This window comes from Anopheles moucheti, chromosome 2, assembly GCF_943734755.1.
Source record: "Anopheles moucheti chromosome 2, idAnoMoucSN_F20_07, whole genome shotgun sequence".
Classification (NCBI taxonomy): domain Eukaryota; kingdom Metazoa; phylum Arthropoda; class Insecta; order Diptera; family Culicidae; genus Anopheles; species Anopheles moucheti.
In genome coordinates, this window is record NC_069140.1 from 7,352,322 (window position 1) to 7,371,461 (window position 19,140).

General features: G+C 46.0%; 4 protein-coding genes and 1 pseudogene across 8 annotated transcripts; 4 read left to right on the forward strand and 1 right to left on the reverse strand.

Annotated features, from left to right (window-relative positions):
- Positions 1 to 252: 252 nt before the first annotated feature.
- On the reverse strand, positions 253 to 3,357 carry LOC128310751 (G2/mitotic-specific cyclin-B3). 2 transcript variants are annotated; one of them, XM_053047466.1, is made up of 5 exons: positions 3,061 to 3,357; positions 2,945 to 2,982; positions 2,656 to 2,860; positions 1,202 to 2,587; positions 253 to 1,120 (listed from the first exon to the last, which is right to left on the reverse strand). In XM_053047466.1, the coding sequence occupies exons 1-5, from the start codon at positions 3,278 to 3,280 to the stop codon at positions 810 to 812; spliced, it is 2,160 nt and encodes a 719-aa protein (XP_052903426.1). In that variant the 5' UTR covers positions 3,281 to 3,357; the 3' UTR covers positions 253 to 809. The 2 variants fall into 2 exon arrangements, with proteins under 2 accessions (XP_052903426.1, XP_052903425.1); XM_053047465.1 differs by having other exon boundaries at positions 2,945 to 3,357.
- A 1,995-nt stretch (positions 3,358 to 5,352) lies between these two features.
- On the forward strand, positions 5,353 to 14,175 carry LOC128301642 (5-aminolevulinate synthase, erythroid-specific, mitochondrial). Of its 4 annotated transcripts, none has more exons than XM_053038235.1 (2): positions 5,353 to 5,479; positions 11,759 to 14,175. In XM_053038235.1, exon 2 carries the CDS (start codon positions 11,816 to 11,818, stop codon positions 13,553 to 13,555), a length of 1,740 nt encoding a protein of 579 aa, XP_052894195.1. In that variant the 5' UTR covers positions 5,353 to 5,479; positions 11,759 to 11,815; the 3' UTR covers positions 13,556 to 14,175. The 4 variants fall into 4 exon arrangements, with proteins under 4 accessions (XP_052894195.1, XP_052894210.1, XP_052894202.1 ...); XM_053038250.1 differs by lacking the exon at positions 5,353 to 5,479 and adding an exon at positions 7,089 to 7,174; XM_053038242.1 differs by lacking the exon at positions 5,353 to 5,479 and adding an exon at positions 7,211 to 7,349.
- A 913-nt stretch (positions 14,176 to 15,088) lies between these two features.
- LOC128310803 (protein SEC13 homolog) lies at positions 15,089 to 16,173 on the forward strand. Its single transcript, XM_053047524.1, has one exon. It carries the CDS (start codon positions 15,162 to 15,164, stop codon positions 16,128 to 16,130), a length of 969 nt encoding a protein of 322 aa, XP_052903484.1. The 5' UTR covers positions 15,089 to 15,161; the 3' UTR covers positions 16,131 to 16,173.
- Positions 16,174 to 16,567: 394 nt separating this feature from the next.
- On the forward strand, positions 16,568 to 17,667 carry LOC128296870 (protein SEC13 homolog). The gene has a single exon (XM_053032383.1). The coding sequence runs from the start codon at positions 16,599 to 16,601 to the stop codon at positions 17,565 to 17,567; it is 969 nt and encodes a 322-aa protein (XP_052888343.1). The 5' UTR covers positions 16,568 to 16,598; the 3' UTR covers positions 17,568 to 17,667.
- Positions 17,668 to 18,035: 368 nt separating this feature from the next.
- Positions 18,036 to 19,075, forward strand: LOC128297512 (protein SEC13 homolog; annotated as a pseudogene).
- Positions 19,076 to 19,140: the final 65 nt, after the last annotated feature.

A 19,140-nucleotide genomic window follows, 5' to 3' on the forward strand; every position in this document is an offset into this window, starting at 1 on the left:
CTGTAAAATTACCTGCTAATAATACAAAAATCTGGGAATACTACATAATATTCCAAGGTTTCTGGTCTTTCCACGGAACTAACCCCTACTAAGGCGCAGTTTAGTATGCGGAGAAATTCGGATTGCGGAACCAATATATTGATCTTAATGACTGAAAACCGGAGAACAACCGTATGATTTCTCAATACAAGTGACTAAACTACATCTATTGATACCTTGCTTTAAGGCGGAATTTAAGATTAAAAACGCATTTATTCAATAATACATTCAGCGCACGGTTGCACATCATGAGTAGTAAAACCGCTTCCACTTTCGAGGTATGACGAGAGAGCAATTGTCAGTGTAAGTGGTGTTTGCTCAACTATCAGTCTCATTTGCAATTTTGCCGCAGAACACATGTAGAATCTTAACCATTAATTACAGGAAATCAATACAAGCAATAAACAACAGGAAAAAATGAACGTGATCAGCAACTAACGATAAAAAAATTTAGGTGGAAATGCTACTTAATGAACTATTGTGAACTTAATGCTACTAAACGCTACCATATATTGGCACACGATGAAACAGCGAAACGGTTGTTTCAATAGCTATTCGTTACACTTTAAATTTCTCCACCCAACAATCTGTTGTCAGGTCGCTAACAAAGCTGACCTGTTTCGTTCTTGGTCAGTCGCATGAAATTGCTTACATTTAACGTAGTGCAGGAACTAACGTTACCTTCATGTGCTTTTCACTATCAGACACGCACCACGCCGGCAGTATTATAATGGGTCTGAAAGTAGATATCTGTGCGATGCGAAAATTATTTATTTGTTAAGGGTGCATGTAGCGTTGTTGATTGTTCCGGTGGTAGAAATCGGTACATTTTCTTTGGCTGCAGAGATCGGAATTGTTGCTGGCTTGTCGTTAGAAGCAATCAGTGGTGCGGTAGGTACTTTAAACAATACGTTAGTGTTGGCAAATAATTTCTCCACGCTAGTGATGACGGGACGCTTGGCGACTTCGAAAAAGAGCTCGTGCGAATATTTATTGCGCACAGTGTCCAAGGGATACTGCCTTGAGCTCATGCCATTGTTCAGTAGCACTATGGCATCTTTAAACTGGTCCACCTTGTAGCCTGCAAATAAAATATGCTCATATTATTTAACTGATTTAGCTCCTCATACAAAGAAACATCAAAGTCTCCAGATGTACGTACATGAATAGTATTCGAGTGTTTCGTTCCATCCCGGCTGGTCCAGCATACGGCGAGCAATAAAGAGTGCGGCGCAAGCGAGCTTAGAATCGCGCACCACTACCGTGTTGTAATCTATCAGACCCGTCTCAAGTATGTAGCGGGCCAAAGTAAGCGTCATCATCGGGATACGGTTGACACGGGCGTATCGGCGCAGAAAACGGTATGACAGCGGATAGCCGAGATCATATTCGATCGTACGGAAAACGGTACGTTCCATCTTAAGTAGATCCGCACGATCATAAGCACCGTCGCAAAAGTACACAAAATCATCGACCGTTGGGGGCAAACGTTCGTCGTATTTGGACGCTATGAGCATACTCGCAATACCGACGAGCTGCAACACTTCGTGGCTGATCGTAACACGCGATAGGTAGGTGTCTAAAATTTTAACGGCCAGGTACAGCGTTTCGTGATTTAGCTCGAATGTTTCTTGTATCTCAATCATCCAGTCGACCAGCAGAGCTCGCATGCGCTTCGTCAAGTGTTTCTGCCTTCCCATGTAGTCCGGAATGTCGTAGGCTGGCTCTCGTTCTTGCAGGTAATCAAAGATGTCCTGTGCATATTCCGACACTTGATAGATATCGTTCCAGTAGCATAAATCATAGTCCTCAATGCCAACCGGAGGTTGTTTGCGCGGTACACCGATTTCAGTCGTTGCGGCACGCGTAAGAGCGACGTTTTCTGTGATCGACATTTTCCATGCTCCATTTTCTTCCTCTGCGGCGCGGGCTTTCGTTTTCTTATCGTGAACTGCCAGAGAAGCGGCTGTTGCTGCAACCGTCGATGCGGGACCGGCAGTAGCAACCACGGAGCGTTCTGCTTTGCCCTTGGCCATGGTTGATGTACCAACCACATCCAAATGATCTACTGCCGTTACATACAAAGAATTGTCTTCGAATTCATTCGAACCACGACCACGTTTCAGCTTCACGTCGGGCCGGGCAGGCGGACCGTTGTTAGTTGCTTGTGGTTTCTTGGTTTGTGCAACCTGGCCACGCGGTTCTACGCAATCCGTTTCTAAACCAGCCAGCTCTAACTGGCCGGTGGCTTCTTCCAAATTTTCAACTGCCGTCACGTACAGTGAGTTGTCACTCGCTTCGAACTCACTCGAAGGCCGACCCCTTTTAGGCTTCAGTTCGGAGCGTTTCGGTAAAGCAGTGCTCACTGTTTGGGTCTTTTGCTGCTCACCATTTACGGGTTCTTGTGTGGTGCTTTCTGCTTCAACCACAACTACTGTCGATCGCGTTCGTAGAACATTTTTCCAAGACGCTCTATTATCTACCACAGTCCCTAATGTCTTTGATTTGGCCAGCAATTCGTGCGCTTTACGGTTTGCGTGTGAAACAGCTGAGCAGGAAAGCGCATTATTGTAATATTGCTTCTTTTGCTATTGCGAATCGGAAATTATTACTTACCCACAACACCCGCACCGTTCGCTTCGAAGATCTCCGACGACGATGGTACATTCTCCTTGTCCTTGATTATTGCAATTGGCTTATCCTGTAGAATGTCCTGATTTATGTTCACAGCTTGCTGTTTTCGCATGGCAGCGCGTGTCATGATCCTGGGGACGCCATTGATCTTCGGCACTTTGTTTTTCTTGAAATGTTGCTCGTTTGGCTGGGAATTTGGATTTAGTTAGATACCGCATAACTTCATCATCGTCGGAACTAAGTTCCTCTTCTTGTAAAACGAGTTACGTACCTTCCATGTTGGTTTGGCGACATGTTCTGCAGCTGCAGCTTTATTAGACAACAGAGGTTTGCTAAGAAAGTTGGTCACCTTACTTTTCAGAACAGCCCCAATCGTCGAAGACGTACCTGTCGTTTCGGCATTGGTTAGATTACCAAGCGCGAATCGTTTGGCACCGATTTCCTGCTTGGCTAGACTCATGTCCGCTTTGCGCTTGGTGCCCTTTTCCACCATTTCGTCGGAACAATTTTGCGAACTATGAGAACTTTTAGTGGCGATGCGATTAGCGTTTCCGGCGCATGCTGTCTGTTTAAGGGCTACGGTGTTAAAGTTAGTGTTTGCGGCCATCGTCGTCGTTCTCCGGATACTTTACGATGCGATGCGTGCGCGGGTAAATTGTGTGCGTCTCGGCCTGAGCCTACAGTTCCAGATGGCCGTTATGAAAAGCTTGTTCAAAGGTGTCCGAAGCGCGAGACAATACGTAGGAGACCAGGTGAGTACATCTCAGAAACTCAAGCGCTAGGACTTTTGACAATTGATAAATGTTTGACAAACAAAGTGTGACGACATAACAGGTTGGACAATCTATTGTTCCTCTAGGAATTTCGAGTAAAACAATAGTCAAGGAAAATGAAAATACCATTTCCCGCGTTGCAGATGCGTTGATCAGGTTGTTTTTTGTATAAATTTTTCGTTCAAATTGAGATTACAAAATTCTAAAATCAACCCGAGTGCAATGATAATTATTTTCCTGCAATCTTGCACCGCGACGAAACTTACATACAACCGTTGGAAATTAAAAAAAATGAACGAAAAAGAGAAAGACCCAGCATGCAAAAGACAGCCGGACGGGCTAACATTGTCGATTTACGGTACACAGTCGAAGAGTGCACGTGTTTTTAAGGCATTTTACTGCATTATGGTCAGCAATTTTATCTGATATGACTTTAAGAAGATTTTAACTAATTTTACAAACACGTTTTATTAACATTCAGACGATTTTTCAACATTTTGCAAGTTTTAGCCCACCTTCGGGGGCATTGCTATTGTTGATGTTGGTACCTTGGGCAGCATATTGGGTGTCACGCCGTCATCAAGAAGAAGAAGAAGAAGCTCACGTAAACAACATGAGAGAAGCCGCTGCAGAAGCGAACCAATTTTTTCAGCAATTGTGTGAAATACATTTGTTTCCATGCAGAAAATAACAATGAGGAGTCTTCTGCATCTGCTACCATAGCGAAAAAAGCGTTATTCGCACATTTATCACCGTCATGTTCGTGCAACCGGTACCACCGTCATGATCATGCTGCCGGCAGAACCAAAGGAAATGAAAGAAATTTATGTCGTATGAATGTGCTTTTTTTACCATGCTTCAGGTTCATCCTGTGCCCGAAGAGATCCTTAACAACGTAAATGACCCTGTTACATCGCACAATAGCTCCAGTGCCATCTTGCAGTGGTTAAAACGGGTTACAATTTTCTTCAGAGATACCGATCTCTGAATGTGCATGTGATATTCTGCGTCATAAAAGAGATAATATAATCGCACGTATGGTTTTAAGCAGAGTTCTTGCTACATAATATCTGCTCTTCTAATGTATTTACAATAGTTTACGCTACGATCACATGAAAACAAGACGAGACAAACTCATGACGGTTTGATGACGGTACTGATGATGCTGTTCCACTGGAATCAGTGTCCGAAAATGCATGTAAAATAGAGACTATTTATACCTCCATTCAATTCACGAAACACTTTTCTCTAAGGCTGAGGCTTCAACAAAACCAAAATACATACCGACATTTTACTGCACCATCAATTTGGTGCATCTAGCGCAAATTCATGACGAAGACATACACCGCAGTGCATATTTCGCTTGACTCCATCATGGGTGCTTTTATAGCCCTATATTAGCCCCCAATTAAACACAGACGTAAAAGACAAATACATAACACATTAGAGATTCAAACACATACAATACGAGTTCGATTCTAAATATAGACAGTAAAATGATTGGGGGATGCATAGAAGAAAAAAGAACTGGTAGGGAATGGTGGGAGAGGGGCAGGATGGAACCAAAAATTTTGTTTTTGGCAGCGTTGCCAATTTTTTGGCTACTGCAAATGTCAAAACCTGCCTTAGCCATCGTTATTCGGGCGCCCGAAGGTACCAATTTCGGGCGCCCTGCGGGAGCATTTTCGGGCGCCCTTTCGTGTGACGTTTGGAGCTTGGGGATATATCTAAAAAAGCATATAAAACTGAAAAATGAAAATGAAAAAATAATTCGCACAAAATGCTATCCGCCATAAAATGTTATTTGGGCATAATTGTTTTGAACGCATTTTGACTCGACAGCATAAACTAAAGGATAATCAACCCAAACGTGTTGTCAAAGTGATGGCAAATTTTGTTGTCTAGAAAATTTGCTCCGCGATTCGCTGGTGAAATCGAACGTGTTTTCGTCGTTACTGCCCAAAAATTTAAAGCTGCAGCTGCAAACAATTGGCCACCAGTGATAGCAAGTCTATTTAGCAAGAGTTGTTAAGGTAAGTGATGCAAATGGAAGGATTTTTCTATGCTGTATTGCTTTAGCTGCGCTGGTGCAAAAGGCGAACAATTAATCGCGAAGGAAATGTGCCCGAGTCGTTCCAGTTATGTTGTGCAATTATGCAATGGGTGGATACATACAATATGCACATTGGCTGCTGATCTTTAGCAAACCTTTCGATTGCCTACATGAAAGCAATTGCTGAGGAATAATTGAAGCAATTACACCTTTACATGAAATACGCCTTTCTAGAATACGAATGTGATATAAGATGCTGCACACGATGGTTAACCCCATGAATGTACCCCGTTGCATTGCATAATGTTTTGTTTGAACAAAAGCCAACTGAAGCGTGTTGTAAATTTAGATTCTTGCACTCTCGAATGGTTCGATGAAGGTGCCCAATATCGTTCGACTAAAACCAACTGCAATCGTCACGCCGTTTTGAAGACCAGTCGCCGAAGAAGTTATGCTACTAAGAGCAAATGCTGTCTTCATGTATGGGGAGTGTGAGGTGAGTCTCAACTGTTTATTATAGTCTCGCTGACCTCCGCGACCAGTCGTCTGTCCTTCGGGGCTCAATTTACTTTGATGCCACTCTGTTGCTATCCAGTTTGAACCAGTTCCTTGCTGGGTTGATAGATTAACTGGCCTTGAATTGTACGTACCCCTTTCAGATTACGGTTTGTGTTTGTTTGATGATTAATGAAAGGTTTTATTATTTTTGTGTAAAGGCATTACATTCCAATGGTTGATCCTGAATTTTTCCGCATTTCGTGCGTAGGATTATGAATGATTGATTTCTTAGCTAACTAATGATCAACTCTCCTTTTTAGAGCCTACTGTCGTAAAAAAGATATCAGTGCATAAACGAGTTGCTGAAAAAAAAACGACTGATGTAATCTATGTCACAAGTGGTTGCGTGCGGTTTGCGGCGAGTCACGATTAGCGGCCCGTCGATAGAGTCCGCAATCTTACACACATTTCAGCGTGACCGGAAAATCTGGTCATATAAAATAAAAAATGGAAAGTTTCATGGTTATATATAGATATATATTATTTTCCACCCATACACGTTAACACTTCGTCAGTGTGATAAAATATCGCAACAGACGATTACAGTGATGACTGGGACTGCCATGATGGGGAAGTTTTTGCACATACGGTGACTAGACATAAACCGTACCCGAAGAGGAGAGAGTGGTTTGGCGAGCAAAGGTTAAATTGTTTGTTGTGTGGTATTTTGCCCAAAGTGTAACATCACTCTATAGAATATGTGCGACTTAAATAAGAAATAATTCCCTAAAAGCATATCAGCGCGCCAGTACATGACATCTGGCGCTACCGTTTTTAATGAACTGCTCAGTCCTTTATCAACGTGCCAAACGATAAAGATTGTAGTACAGCAACAAAAAAAGGCTCTCGCCACAACGCGATTCGTTCCACCCCAATCCGCGAACAGACACGCGTAGACAGTTGAATTAACCCTAGCACCACCACAACCAGCGCGACCAGCTTCTGAGTGGAAGGGGATTTGCGACAGTCACCACTGACCGCTGGTCAAGCAGTTACGGGCAGTGTGAAGTGAACAGTCACCATCTACGGAAGTTTCGCTGCTGACAAGATTTCTTTTCGCCAGCACGTGTACGATCTCCATAGCAACAAGTGGTGTTTGAACAGACTCGACGAAAAAGTAGGTTGACAAAACAGAAAGCTTCAGCCTCCAAGCATTTACACGTTCAAGTGTGCGTTTGTGGCTGTGCGTAGCGGCAGTAGTAGATTTTATGTTTTGATTAATAGCACGGAGTTATTAAGTTCTGTACGCGTAGAATCCCACAAGGACATAATAATCCCTTCCAGAGTCGACAGTAAGTACAGGGAAACTTAAATCAAAACAAGTGGGATTCAGTTCGTTGTCCGATAGGTATATAGCATACTTTAGCAGTGATGTAATGCGCCTCGGTTAAGGATTAATGGTTGATCATGTTGTGAAGAATCGTGTGTGAAAGGTAAACCCCGTCAATTAGCCCGAAAGCTCGATAAGCGCTTCGATTATCCGCCTATCGCTTGGTAGGGCCAGCATTTTGCCGAAACAGTTCAAACAATGGCAGCATTAAGTTGTTTTAAGTTGAGGTAGCAGAGTGGTAAGCGCTTAACCGCCTATCGTACAAGTAACCTTTGCTGACTTCTTGTAGACTCACCCCAAAGTCCCAAATACGATAATCAGCTGGGTATTTTGCAAGAAATGGTGTCCATTGATGCAACGAACCGAAGCTGTTATGGATGGACCGTGGTAAACTTAAAAGGTCTTACTTCCTTGTTTTATTTTTGTGGGCCTGGAATCCAGTATTTGCATGAACCGCAACGTGTCTTAATACTTCGTTGCCAAGTTATCGCTTTTTGCATACGTCTGTGAGCAAGAAAACTTAAGTCTTCTTTTCAGCGGCAAAAAGTAATAACGATTTCTTTGTATTCCTGCTTGTCAGTGCAATTCGAAAGAGACGAACCACATTAGTGATAAGAAGGTTTTTTTTGCAGTTTTAAAAAAGACAAATTCGAGTCATAAAATATATGCCAACCATCAACGCGTCCCGATCGTCGTTCGTTTCGACTAATCAGTTAATGTTGCGTAGGATTTTCCTCTATTGCTACAAACAGTTGAAAATGTACTTTCCATTCCTAGTACCCCCTTCTTCCAATGGAAGACCTTCTGAAGATAAAAAGACAACACCAATTCGTTTAATGAAATGTCACGTTTCAAGTGTGTATGAATACCCCGCGAACTGTCGATGACTTGACAAAGTCTGTGCCTTACAGGCCATTGTGATGACTGTGCAGTTTTTGCGGTGTGTACTTTGCATTCCGTTTCATTTTATAACTTACAACTCGCCATTCCATTTGTACTCCATTTCGGAATGGGCTGTAAACTGTTATCGATGGCTGACACTACGATTTGCGAAGACAAACACATTACAATGCAGGCGAGTCTGTACGAGTGATTCACCGAAAGGCAAAACAGATGGCGCCACTGTCGAAATGATGCTAGTAGAAGATTCAAACATTGGTGTTGACTCATTTTCTTTAACGATTTAACAGGACTTGCAGCGGGGTTGTGTTCGCCACGAGGTGTACAGTTCAGTAAAATGCTCAGTTGCACCATGTTTAGGCATCTCATTATGGAATAGACCATTTTTTCTATCCCCGCTGACAATTTTTCAAGTAATGACATCTCCAATGCCATGGACGACAGTGCCAGAGGACAATGTCATTTATGAGCAGAGTGATTCCATTGAAGATGTTCGCAATTCTACGACTTCTGTGATGAATAAAGTTTGTAATTCCTGAACAACTTTTTTCCTAGAGTGTTGACCTAAAAATACAAAGCGTTAAGTTGTTTTAAAACCATACCATACTGCAGTCTGGTTCATCCTTTACTTGAGTATGCCAGTTGTGTTTGGAGCCCGTCTACAGTTGAGGGGTGTGCCAGATGGTGTTATGCGCTTGCCACCTTATGGAACTCGCCTTCAATATTTTGGGCTTGTTACTGCTTCCTTCCTATGCTTCTAACCTCCTCTCCTCTATATGTCTTTATATGCCTTTATATCCTGCTTTAGATGGTTCAACCATTTTTCCCACTCCTTTGATTTGAACTCGTCCCTAAGAAGGTCAAACCTTCCTTCCTAGTGTTGTCTGTTTGTATTCCTGTTCCAGTTTTAAGTTTACAATAGTTTATCGTTTCGGTAATCATTGTTTAGCGCAGAATGCAGACTTTTGAATAATTGTTAAATGTCTCTGATACACACAGGAAAATGCGATACTTTGTTGTATCTCATAAAGCAATTTATATTCTGTTGTTTGCTCACTCACACACATCCTCCTCAGAGCCAACATCCTCAGAGAACAGCCAATCAATACAGCCCGACTATGAAAGTGTTTATTTAAAAACCAACCTTCGTTTCTATCCAGCAAAATACACAAGCGATGTTATTGTCGCTGGCAAACTAAATTTGTTCCAACGATAAGGCAACCATTGCGTGCCAGCAATATCAATCGTTTGTGTTTTTTTTTGTTCCAGCTGTTGTTCGTACTGGGTCTTAGTGCAGGTGTTATTTCCTCAGCCAACGTTATTTTATAGAGTCGGCGTGCTTCCTTAACTTTGTGCCAAATAGTAACGAACAAAATATAGCATCCATCATCGAACCTAACGTCGATACAAACACGCGTTGGCAAGGCGAGCGTTGATGGAGTCCGGATGGAGCGACCCGATAAGAAATTACTTACAGACACGGAATCGCTTTACAATTCTTATTTGCCATTCGCATTAATTGGTCGATGCGTCCAAAGAAATAAGGTTATTAAAATTCATCATCGGTCTATCGATGAACTCCTTCTGTCCGTCCTATGACCTTGCGGTTGGCAGGCGACACTTCCAAATGGTGCAATTCCAAAGCTGGATAGGGTTTCCCTGGTCAGTAGTCTGTTGCTTTTTACACAAACTTCACTTGCTGTCCGAGTCGCTGTTCTACGCGAGCATCGTTCGGTCGTCTTGTCGTGAGCATTATCTGTGGGTGGTGATGATTCCGGAGGTGAGGTTTTTCTAAATACGCCGGTGCATCCACATCTCTGGCAGCGGCGTGGCGTAATCTGTTTGTTGCACCGTTTGCAACAGCATAATCGCCGGTGCCAGAGCAGATTAAGGAGAACATTAAGCGGGGACTAGCACGGCGGGAGTGCTGCAATCTGGAGCTTCGGGTGTTTTTTTTGCAGAGGGACGATAGCTGTTGGCAGTATATAAAACGATTGCCACCTAGCACGCTGGTCTACAGTTGCCGATCTGGTGCGGATCGTGGATCTATGTAGTAGAGCTTAAGTGGCCGACCTAACAGCCGCTGGGAGTGCTAAAGTTGATCGTCTCGCTGATCGCATGTGTGTGTGTGTGTGAGTTGTCTCCCACTCTTAGCTCGGTTCACTCTCTCACTGCGTGAAGGCCCCGAAGTTAGGCCCTCGGAGTGACCTGGTGTGGTTCCGCCGTGCCGGTGGTGTTGGTGGTATTCTGGCAGTGGATTTTCTCATTTTGTTGGATTGGTTGTGTAGCGCTGCAGGTTTGGAAAGTTGTAAGCCCTCCAGAAGCGGTCTTGAGCGGATGAACTGGTGGCAATTCGTACGATTGGTGCAAGTGATATTTGCTACTCAAAGAAGGGGCGCATAAATGTTGTTTTCCTGTAGTGGAAATCCTACATTTCACTGTTTGTAAATAGTCTGTGATCGTCTCGCAAGACCCATCATTGAAATAAGGAATAGTTTCACTCGAACGCTTCAACATGATGCAGGTTTGTTATGCTATTTTACATAAGTTTAAGATAACAAGCTACAGAGACTTTAAAGAAGATCGATGTTTTTGACTTCTTCAAGTACAGTCTTTTCCCGGGTTACGCGAATAATGCGTGCCAGAGAAATTCGCGTAACTCGTATTTTTAGGAAAATTTGAAATTTAACAAATAACAAATAACAATTATAGCGGACCTCTATAACCCGGGAAACATAGATTTGTTCTTAGATTGTGTGCTATAAAGCTGCTCAGCTGTCAATTTTCCAAAAAACGCGTATCTCCGAATCCGCATATCTCGGGAACTGCCTGTACTGTTGGCTTAAGTTCAGACGGAGCATGAATAAAGAATTGGCCTCACTATTGATTTCGCTATTGAGTAGCAGAAATACCCCCGTACACTAAGTCATGTGGCTGTTCTGCACACAGTAGTGCAGTAAGTGGACGGTTGATTTGTGTGGCGCTGGAAAACAGTATCAACGTGGTCGAATTTTGAACGCGGCTAATCATACCAATGTTCGATTTTCAACAGGTAGCTTGTTTGCGAAGTAAATAGCTTAGTTTTTTGCTGCGTGACTTAGAATTGGCTGACCTTGACCGCTCGTGTAAGATTTGCCATTTGTGGCGCATGCACGAAGCTGCTTGCACTGGTAGATGACGCAAGCCGAGGAGGTAGGGTCTTACGCTTTTCTCTCCAGTGTGCGTCTGATGGACACTGAAGAATTTGCAATTCGAATGTTTTGTTTGGCAAATTGTGCGACCCGACCCGTTTTCCGAAAAGTTTGAAATTGGTAAGATGGCCAAGAATAACAGACACTGCTGTGGCTATACCTTTCCCTTTGACGTCAACTGTTCGACTCAAAAGGTCATTCAGAATTGAATTGACTTTCGCATTGAAATGTAATGTATTTTATTTCACCGTTTTCGTTTTTCTTCATCTTCTGTTTGCAGCTCTTCAATCTATCCACCGCCCAGTTCGTTGCACGCACGGTAAGCAGCATTAAGAAGATGCCTTGCCCGTTCCTGACCCGTCTCAGCACGAACTACGTGCGCAACTATGCTCCGGCCCTGCTGAAGGCGTACGGTGCCCAGTGTCCGGTGGTGCAGCGTACCATCTCGTCGCTGCAGGGTTCCCAGGCCGGTACCGGAGGTGCTGTCGGTACTGGAGCTGCCGCTGGAACACAAGAGGCTGTTACCAAGAAGGAAACCTCGGCCGAGGCACGGCGCAATTTAAGCTCGCTGCAGCAACCCAAATCACTGCAGCCGGAAACGGTGGCCAACAAGCAGGTCGGTACGAAAAAGTGTCCCTTCTTGAGCACGGCATCTCCGCATGTTAAGGAGCTCGGTGCAGAAAGTGTGGAGGTACCGACGGAGCGCACGTTCCAGTACGAGGACTTCTTCCACGAGCAGATCTTGCGCAAGAAGCAGGACCATTCGTACCGGGTGTTCAAAAAGGTGAACCGTTTGGCGGCCGAAGGGCAGTTCCCGCGAGCGCTCGAGTACTCCTGGGGCGAACGACCGATTACGGTATGGTGTTCGAACGACTATCTGGGCATGTCGTGCCATCCGGAGGTGAAACAGGCCGTCGCGGAAGCGCTTGAAACGTACGGTACGGGTGCGGGCGGTACCCGTAACATCTCGGGTAACTCGATGAACCACGAGAACCTGGAGCGTCGTTTGGCCGCGTTGCATCAAAAGGAGAGTGCGCTACTGTTCACCTCCTGCTTTGTGGCGAACGATTCGACGCTGTTCACGTTGGCGAAGGCACTGCCCGGTTGTCACATTTTCTCCGATGCCGGGAACCACGCCTCGATGATTCAAGGCATCCGGAACAGTGGAGTACCGAAGCACATCTTCCGGCATAACGATCCGGCGCATCTGCGCGAAATGTTGCAGCGCGTCGACCGGTCGCTGCCGAAAATTGTCGCCTTCGAAACGGTGCACTCGATGACGGGTGCCGTCTGCCCACTGGAGGAGCTGTGCGAAATTGCGCACGAGTATGGTGCGCTCACGTTCGTGGACGAGGTCCATGCGGTCGGCTTGTACGGTGAGCATGGTGCCGGGATAGGAGAGCGCGAGGGTCAGCTGCACAATATGGACATTATTTCCGGCACGCTCGGAAAAGCGTTTGGTAATGTGGGTGGATACATTGCCGGAACTTCGCTGCTGGTGGACATGATCCGGTCGTACGCGGCTGGGTTCATTTTTACCACCTCGTTACCGCCCACCGTCCTGTGCGGTGCACTGAGAGCGGTGGACATTCTGGCATCGGAGGAGGGCCGTCAGCTGCGCGCCCGTCACCAGGAGAACGTTTGCTATCTGCGGACACGGCTGCAGGAGGAAGGATTCCCGGTGGAGCATACGCCCAGCCATATCATCCCGGTGAAGATTGGTAACCCGCGCCAGTGTACGGAGGTGTCGGATCAGATGATCCAACGCTTCGGACATTACGTGCAAGCCATCAACTATCCGACGGTGGCGCGTGGTGAGGAGAAGCTTCGGCTGGCTCCGACGCCTCACCATACGCCCGCCATGATGGACGAGATGGTGCGCGACATGAAGGTGGTATGGCAGGATCTTAAGATGCCGCTGGGCGGCAAACACTGCCCGGAGGAGTGCACCTTCTGCCGAAAGCCATTGTTGTTTGATCGCTTCGAGGCACGCACCAGCGCTACGGCGGCAAACTGCGCTCGAGAGCTGAACTGCCAGATACCGAACTGTCCGCAGATTGCTGCCGTGGCCAATTAGAGCTCCCGCCCGCTGAAAAACAGCGTGTGTGTGTGTGTCAGTTAGTTGGGTGCTTCGGTGTTGGGAACGCAGTTCGTCAAGCAAAATTATATCCATCGCAATGGCATATCGTGCGAATCAGAAAACAAAATAACAAGGCGTTTAACTTTCGGACGTAATCTCTATCCGGTTTCCGTACGGAGCATGTTCCCGTGTCTCTCTTCTGTCCGCAAGATTTGCTGTAGATGCAAACTGAATGTGTTCACTGTTGTAACTGGTTAACTGTTGTTACTTCCGCTGTAGCGCCGCGCAAGGCATTTCAGCTACTCTTTTGTTTTGTTTGTCTCTTGAAGCTACAAAAAGTGGCCCCTTGGGCCTTCCTTCATTCCAGTCGCAGTTACCGCGTAATGTTATATGTTTGTTTTTGTTTTATTTATTCCACCCCGGCCAGCAAAGCGGTCGCCTGGTGGTTGTGTACGAGGCAATTTTGGACGAATCCAATAGAAAAATTCTATCTGTTGAGCAGCTTTACGTCGATATGTCATTGACAATAAAATAATAGTTGAATCAAAATATCTATTCCACAAAAAATGTATACTTAAACGGTCGTCTAATAAATGTGAATTCATTACATGGGATAAGTGTGGATGCTAGTATGCGACTTTTTAGTGCGGCCCGAAACGCCCAATTATGGCAATCAGCGCTATCGATTTGCAGAGCTGACCGAAAGAAAAAAAATGATTCTCCATTGTTCTCCAGGATTGATTTATCGCATATGAATAGTGAGTAGGTGCACAAGTACATCTTCAAATCTCAAAGACCTTTGATACAGCACAGTCCAGCTTTATGTAAAGCACAAGTCTATCAATTCTCTTCAAGTCTTGGAATATCTCTTGGATATGCCGGTTGTGTCTGAAGTCTCCTATAAAGTTGACCAAGGACCCCGAAAGAACTTGGGTGAGATTCAAAGAATGGTTACTTTGCTGGTGAGGTTATCAATGGTCTGATTAGTAACCTCTAACTCCACATGGACGAGACGGTTTGTCTCTTGAAATAATCTAAAAATTTTATCATTATTTTTTTCATAAGCAACATAAGCAGTACTTCTTCGATCGAACTAACACATTTTAGCTAGATTATAAAGCAAGAAGCTCCTAGAAGGAGAATAATAAATTTGATTTTGCGCATCGACAGATTTACTCAAAATCCCAACTCATCATCGTTGGTTTGTCTGCCACGCGACTATGTAAGAATGATTGCAATCATTAGCCTGGAGTCACAGCAAGTGAAAACAGACTGATATCATACAGCGGCACACTTTTTTGTAATTTTATCTTCAGTAATTTTTTATGTTAATTAGATATGGGTTGAAATGCTACATTAAAAGATGATTCAGTATTTTCGAATATATTCCCGTTTTAATATAAAGCCACTGCTTTTTGCGAAACAGCTAATTAAAAATCTGTCAATTATAGTGTCCGCGTCTGACATACCGCCGTGTTCCGTTGTCAACAGTGTTGTGTTTTGTTCCACGTCAAATATCAGCGAAAAAGGGCCAAAATACGGTCGTGAGCGGCAGCGGTAATAACGTTATTTTGCATTTATTTAGTCAATTTTCACCTTCAAAATGGTATCCGTGTTAAACACAATCGATACCGGCCACGAGGACATGATTCACTGTGCCGATGTCGATTATTACGGACTGCGGTTGGCCACTTGTTCGTCCGACAACTCGGTGAAGATATTCGACATCAAGAATGGTGCCCAGACGCTAGCGGCCGACCTGAAAGGTCATGGTGGTCCAGTGTGGCAGGTGGCCTGGGGTCATCCGCGATATGGCAATGTGCTGGCATCCTGCTCCTACGACCGTAAGGTGATCGTGTGGAAGGAGGCCGGTCCAGGCGATTGGACCAAATGGTACGAGTACAGCAACCATGACTCGTCCGTCAACTCGGTTGCTTGGGCACCGGCCGAGTACGGGCTAGTGCTGGCCTGTGGTAGCTCCGACGGATCGATTTCTGTTCTGACTGCAAATGTGGAGGCTGGCTCGTGGGATTGTAAGAAAATTCCTAACGCTCATACGATCGGTTGCAACACAGTGAGCTGGTGTCCGGCGACCGTCCCAGAACCGGCGTTCGATCAGCGTCCGAGTAAAACGAACCTCGCGGTCAAGCGGCTGGTGTCGGGCGGATGTGATAACGCTGTCAAGATATGGAAGGAGGACGGCGATCGTTGGGAGGAAGAAAAGCGCCTCGAGGTGCACTCAGACTGGGTGCGCGATGTGGCGTGGGCACCGAGCGTCGGTATGCCGAGACATCAGATCGCTAGTTGCTCGCAGGATCGGCGGGTCGTGATCTGGACCAGTGACGATCTGGTCAGCTGGCAGCCTGCCGTGTTGCACAACTTTGACGACGTCGTCTGGAACGTGAGCTGGTCGTTGACCGGCAACATTTTGGGTGTTTCTGGCGGAGACAACAAGGTGAGCCTATGGAAGGAAACGAGCGAGGGGCAGTGGATCTGCATTAGCGAAGATACCAACAGTGCGTCTTCCGGGGCGGCACAAAACAACTTCATACCGGAACAGCGGACACTGTGAAGAGTGGAGGGCGTATTGCGATCGTTTACACGAATATAGAAGATATTTTGGTTGGCTTGTATTCCATTGTAATTGTGTAATCAATAAAGTACTTTTAAAATATTAATTCAACGCGTGAGGATACGATTGTTTTCTTTCATTTCTCTTTGCATCGCAGAGGTAGAAGAGAAGTGAAAAATTGCATTTTCTTTTATTCAATATTGACTTAACTTCTGGCCGACTAGGGACAGGTCTGTCATTTCTGGCTCCCCTTGACTATCGTTTACCCGTGTAACTGGATGATCAGTCCTGCATTTAGGGAAACCACTCGGGAGCCGTGAAACATTACACGAAAGCTCGAAGCAACATCCCCAATAATGATCGGTGTGTTCGAGGTGTATAAACTGGCCGCAAACACGATGTCACGTTTTATCGCATTCGACGCTTTAAGCTTATTTTGCATTTATTTAGCCAATTTTCACCTTCAAAATGGTATCCGTGTTAAACACAATCGATACCGGCCACGAGGACATGATTCATTGTGCCGATGTCGACTATTACGGGCTGCGGTTGGCCACTTGTTCGTCCGACAACTCGGTGAAGATATTCGACATCAAGAATGGTGCCCAGACGTTAGCGGCCGACCTGAAAGGTCATGGTGGTCCAGTGTGGCAGGTGGCCTGGGGTCATCCGCGATATGGCAATGTGCTGGCATCCTGCTCCTACGACCGTAAGGTGATCGTGTGGAAGGAGGCCGGTCCAGGCGATTGGACCAAATGGTACGAGTACAGCAACCATGACTCGTCCGTCAACTCGGTTGCTTGGGCACCGGCCGAGTACGGGCTAGTGCTGGCCTGTGGTAGCTCCGACGGATCGATTTCTGTTCTGACTGCAAATGTGGAGGCTGGCTCGTGGGATTGTAAGAAAATTCCTAACGCTCATACGATCGGTTGCAACACAGTGAGCTGGTGTCCGGCGACCGTCCCAGAACCGGCGTTCGATCAGCGTCCGAGTAAAACGAACCTCGCGGTCAAGCGGCTGGTGTCGGGCGGATGTGATAACGCTGTCAAGATATGGAAGGAGGACGGCGATCGTTGGGAGGAAGAAAAGCGCCTCGAGGTGCACTCAGACTGGGTGCGCGATGTGGCGTGGGCACCGAGCGTCGGTATGCCGAGACATCAGATCGCTAGTTGCTCGCAGGATCGGCGGGTCGTGATCTGGACCAGTGACGATCTGGTCAGCTGGCAGCCTGCCGTGTTGCACAACTTTGACGACGTCGTCTGGAACGTGAGCTGGTCGTTGACCGGCAACATTTTGGGTGTTTCTGGCGGAGACAACAAGGTGAGCCTATGGAAGGAAACGAGCGAGGGGCAGTGGATCTGCATTAGCGAAGATACCAACAGTGCGTCTTCCGGGGCGGCACAAAACAACTTCATACCGGAACAGCGGACACTGTGAAGAGTGGAGGGCGTATTGCGATCGTTTAAACGAATATAGAAGATATTTTGGTTGGCTTGTATTCCATTGTAACTGTGTAATCAATAAAGTACTTTTAAAATATTAATTCAACGCGTGAGGATACGATTGTTTTCTTTCATTTCTCTTTGCATCGCAGAGGTAGAAGAGAAGTGAAAAATTGCATTTTCTTTTATTCAATATTGACTTAACTTCTGGCCGACTAGGGACATGTCTGTCATTTCTGGCTTCCCTTGACTATCGTTAACCCGTGTAACTGGATGAGCAGTCCTGCATTTAGGGAAACCACTCGGGAGCCGTGAAACATTACACGAAAGCTCGAAGCAACATCCCCAATAATGATCGGTGTGTTCGAGGTGTATAAACTGGCCGCAAACACGATGTCACGTTTGATCGCATTCGACGCTTTAAGCTTATTTTGCATTTATTTAGCCAATTTTCACCTTCCAAATGGTATCCATGCTAAACACAATCGATACCGGCCACGATGACATGATTCACTGTGCCGATGTCGACTATTACGGACTGCGGTTGGCCACTTGTTCGTCCGACAACTCGGTAAAGATATTCGACATCAAGAATGGTGCCCAGACGCTAGCGGCCGACCTGAAAGGTCATGGTGGTCCGGTGTGGCAGGTGGCCTGGGGTCATCCGTGATATGGCAATGTGCTGGCATCCTGCTCCTACGACCGTAAGGTGATCGTGTGGAAGGAAGCCGGTCCAGGCGATTGGACCAAATGGTAAGAGTACAGCAACCATGACTCGTCCGTCAACTCGGTTGCTTGGGCACCGGCCGAGTACGGGCTAGTGCTGGCCTGTGGTAGCTCCGACGGATCGATTTCTGTTCTGACTGCAAATGTGGAGGGTGGCTCGTGGGATTGTAAGAAAATTCCTAACGCTCATACGATCGGTTGCAACACAGTGAGCTGGTGTCCGGCGACCGTCCCAGAACCGGCGTTCGATCAGCGTCCGAGTAAAACGAACCTCGCGGTCAAGCGGCTGGTGTCGGGCGGATGTGATAACGCTGTCAAGATATGGAAGGAGGACGGCGATCGTTGGGAGGAAGAAAAGCGCCTCGAGGTGCACTCAGACTGGGTGCGCGATGTGGCGTGGGCACCGAGCGTCGGTATGCCGAGACATCAGATCGCTAGTTGCTCGCAGGATCGGCGGGTCGTGATCTGGACCAGTGACGATCTGGTCAGCTGGCAGCCTGCCGTGTTGCACAACTTTGACGACGTCGTCTGGAACGTGAGCTGGTCGTTGACCGGCAACATTTTGGGTGTTTCTGGCGGAGACAACAAGGTGAGCCTATGGAAGGAAACGAGCGAGGGGCAGTGGATCTGCATTAGCGAAGATACCAACAGTGCGTCTTCCGGGGCGGCGCAAAACAACTTCATACCGGAACAGCGGACACTGTGAAGAGTGGAGGGCGTATTGCGATCGTTTACACGAATATAGAAGATATTTTGGTTGGCTTGTATTCCATTGTAATTGTGTAATCAATAAAGTACTTTTAAAATATTAATTCAAAGCGTGAGGATACGATTGTGTTCTT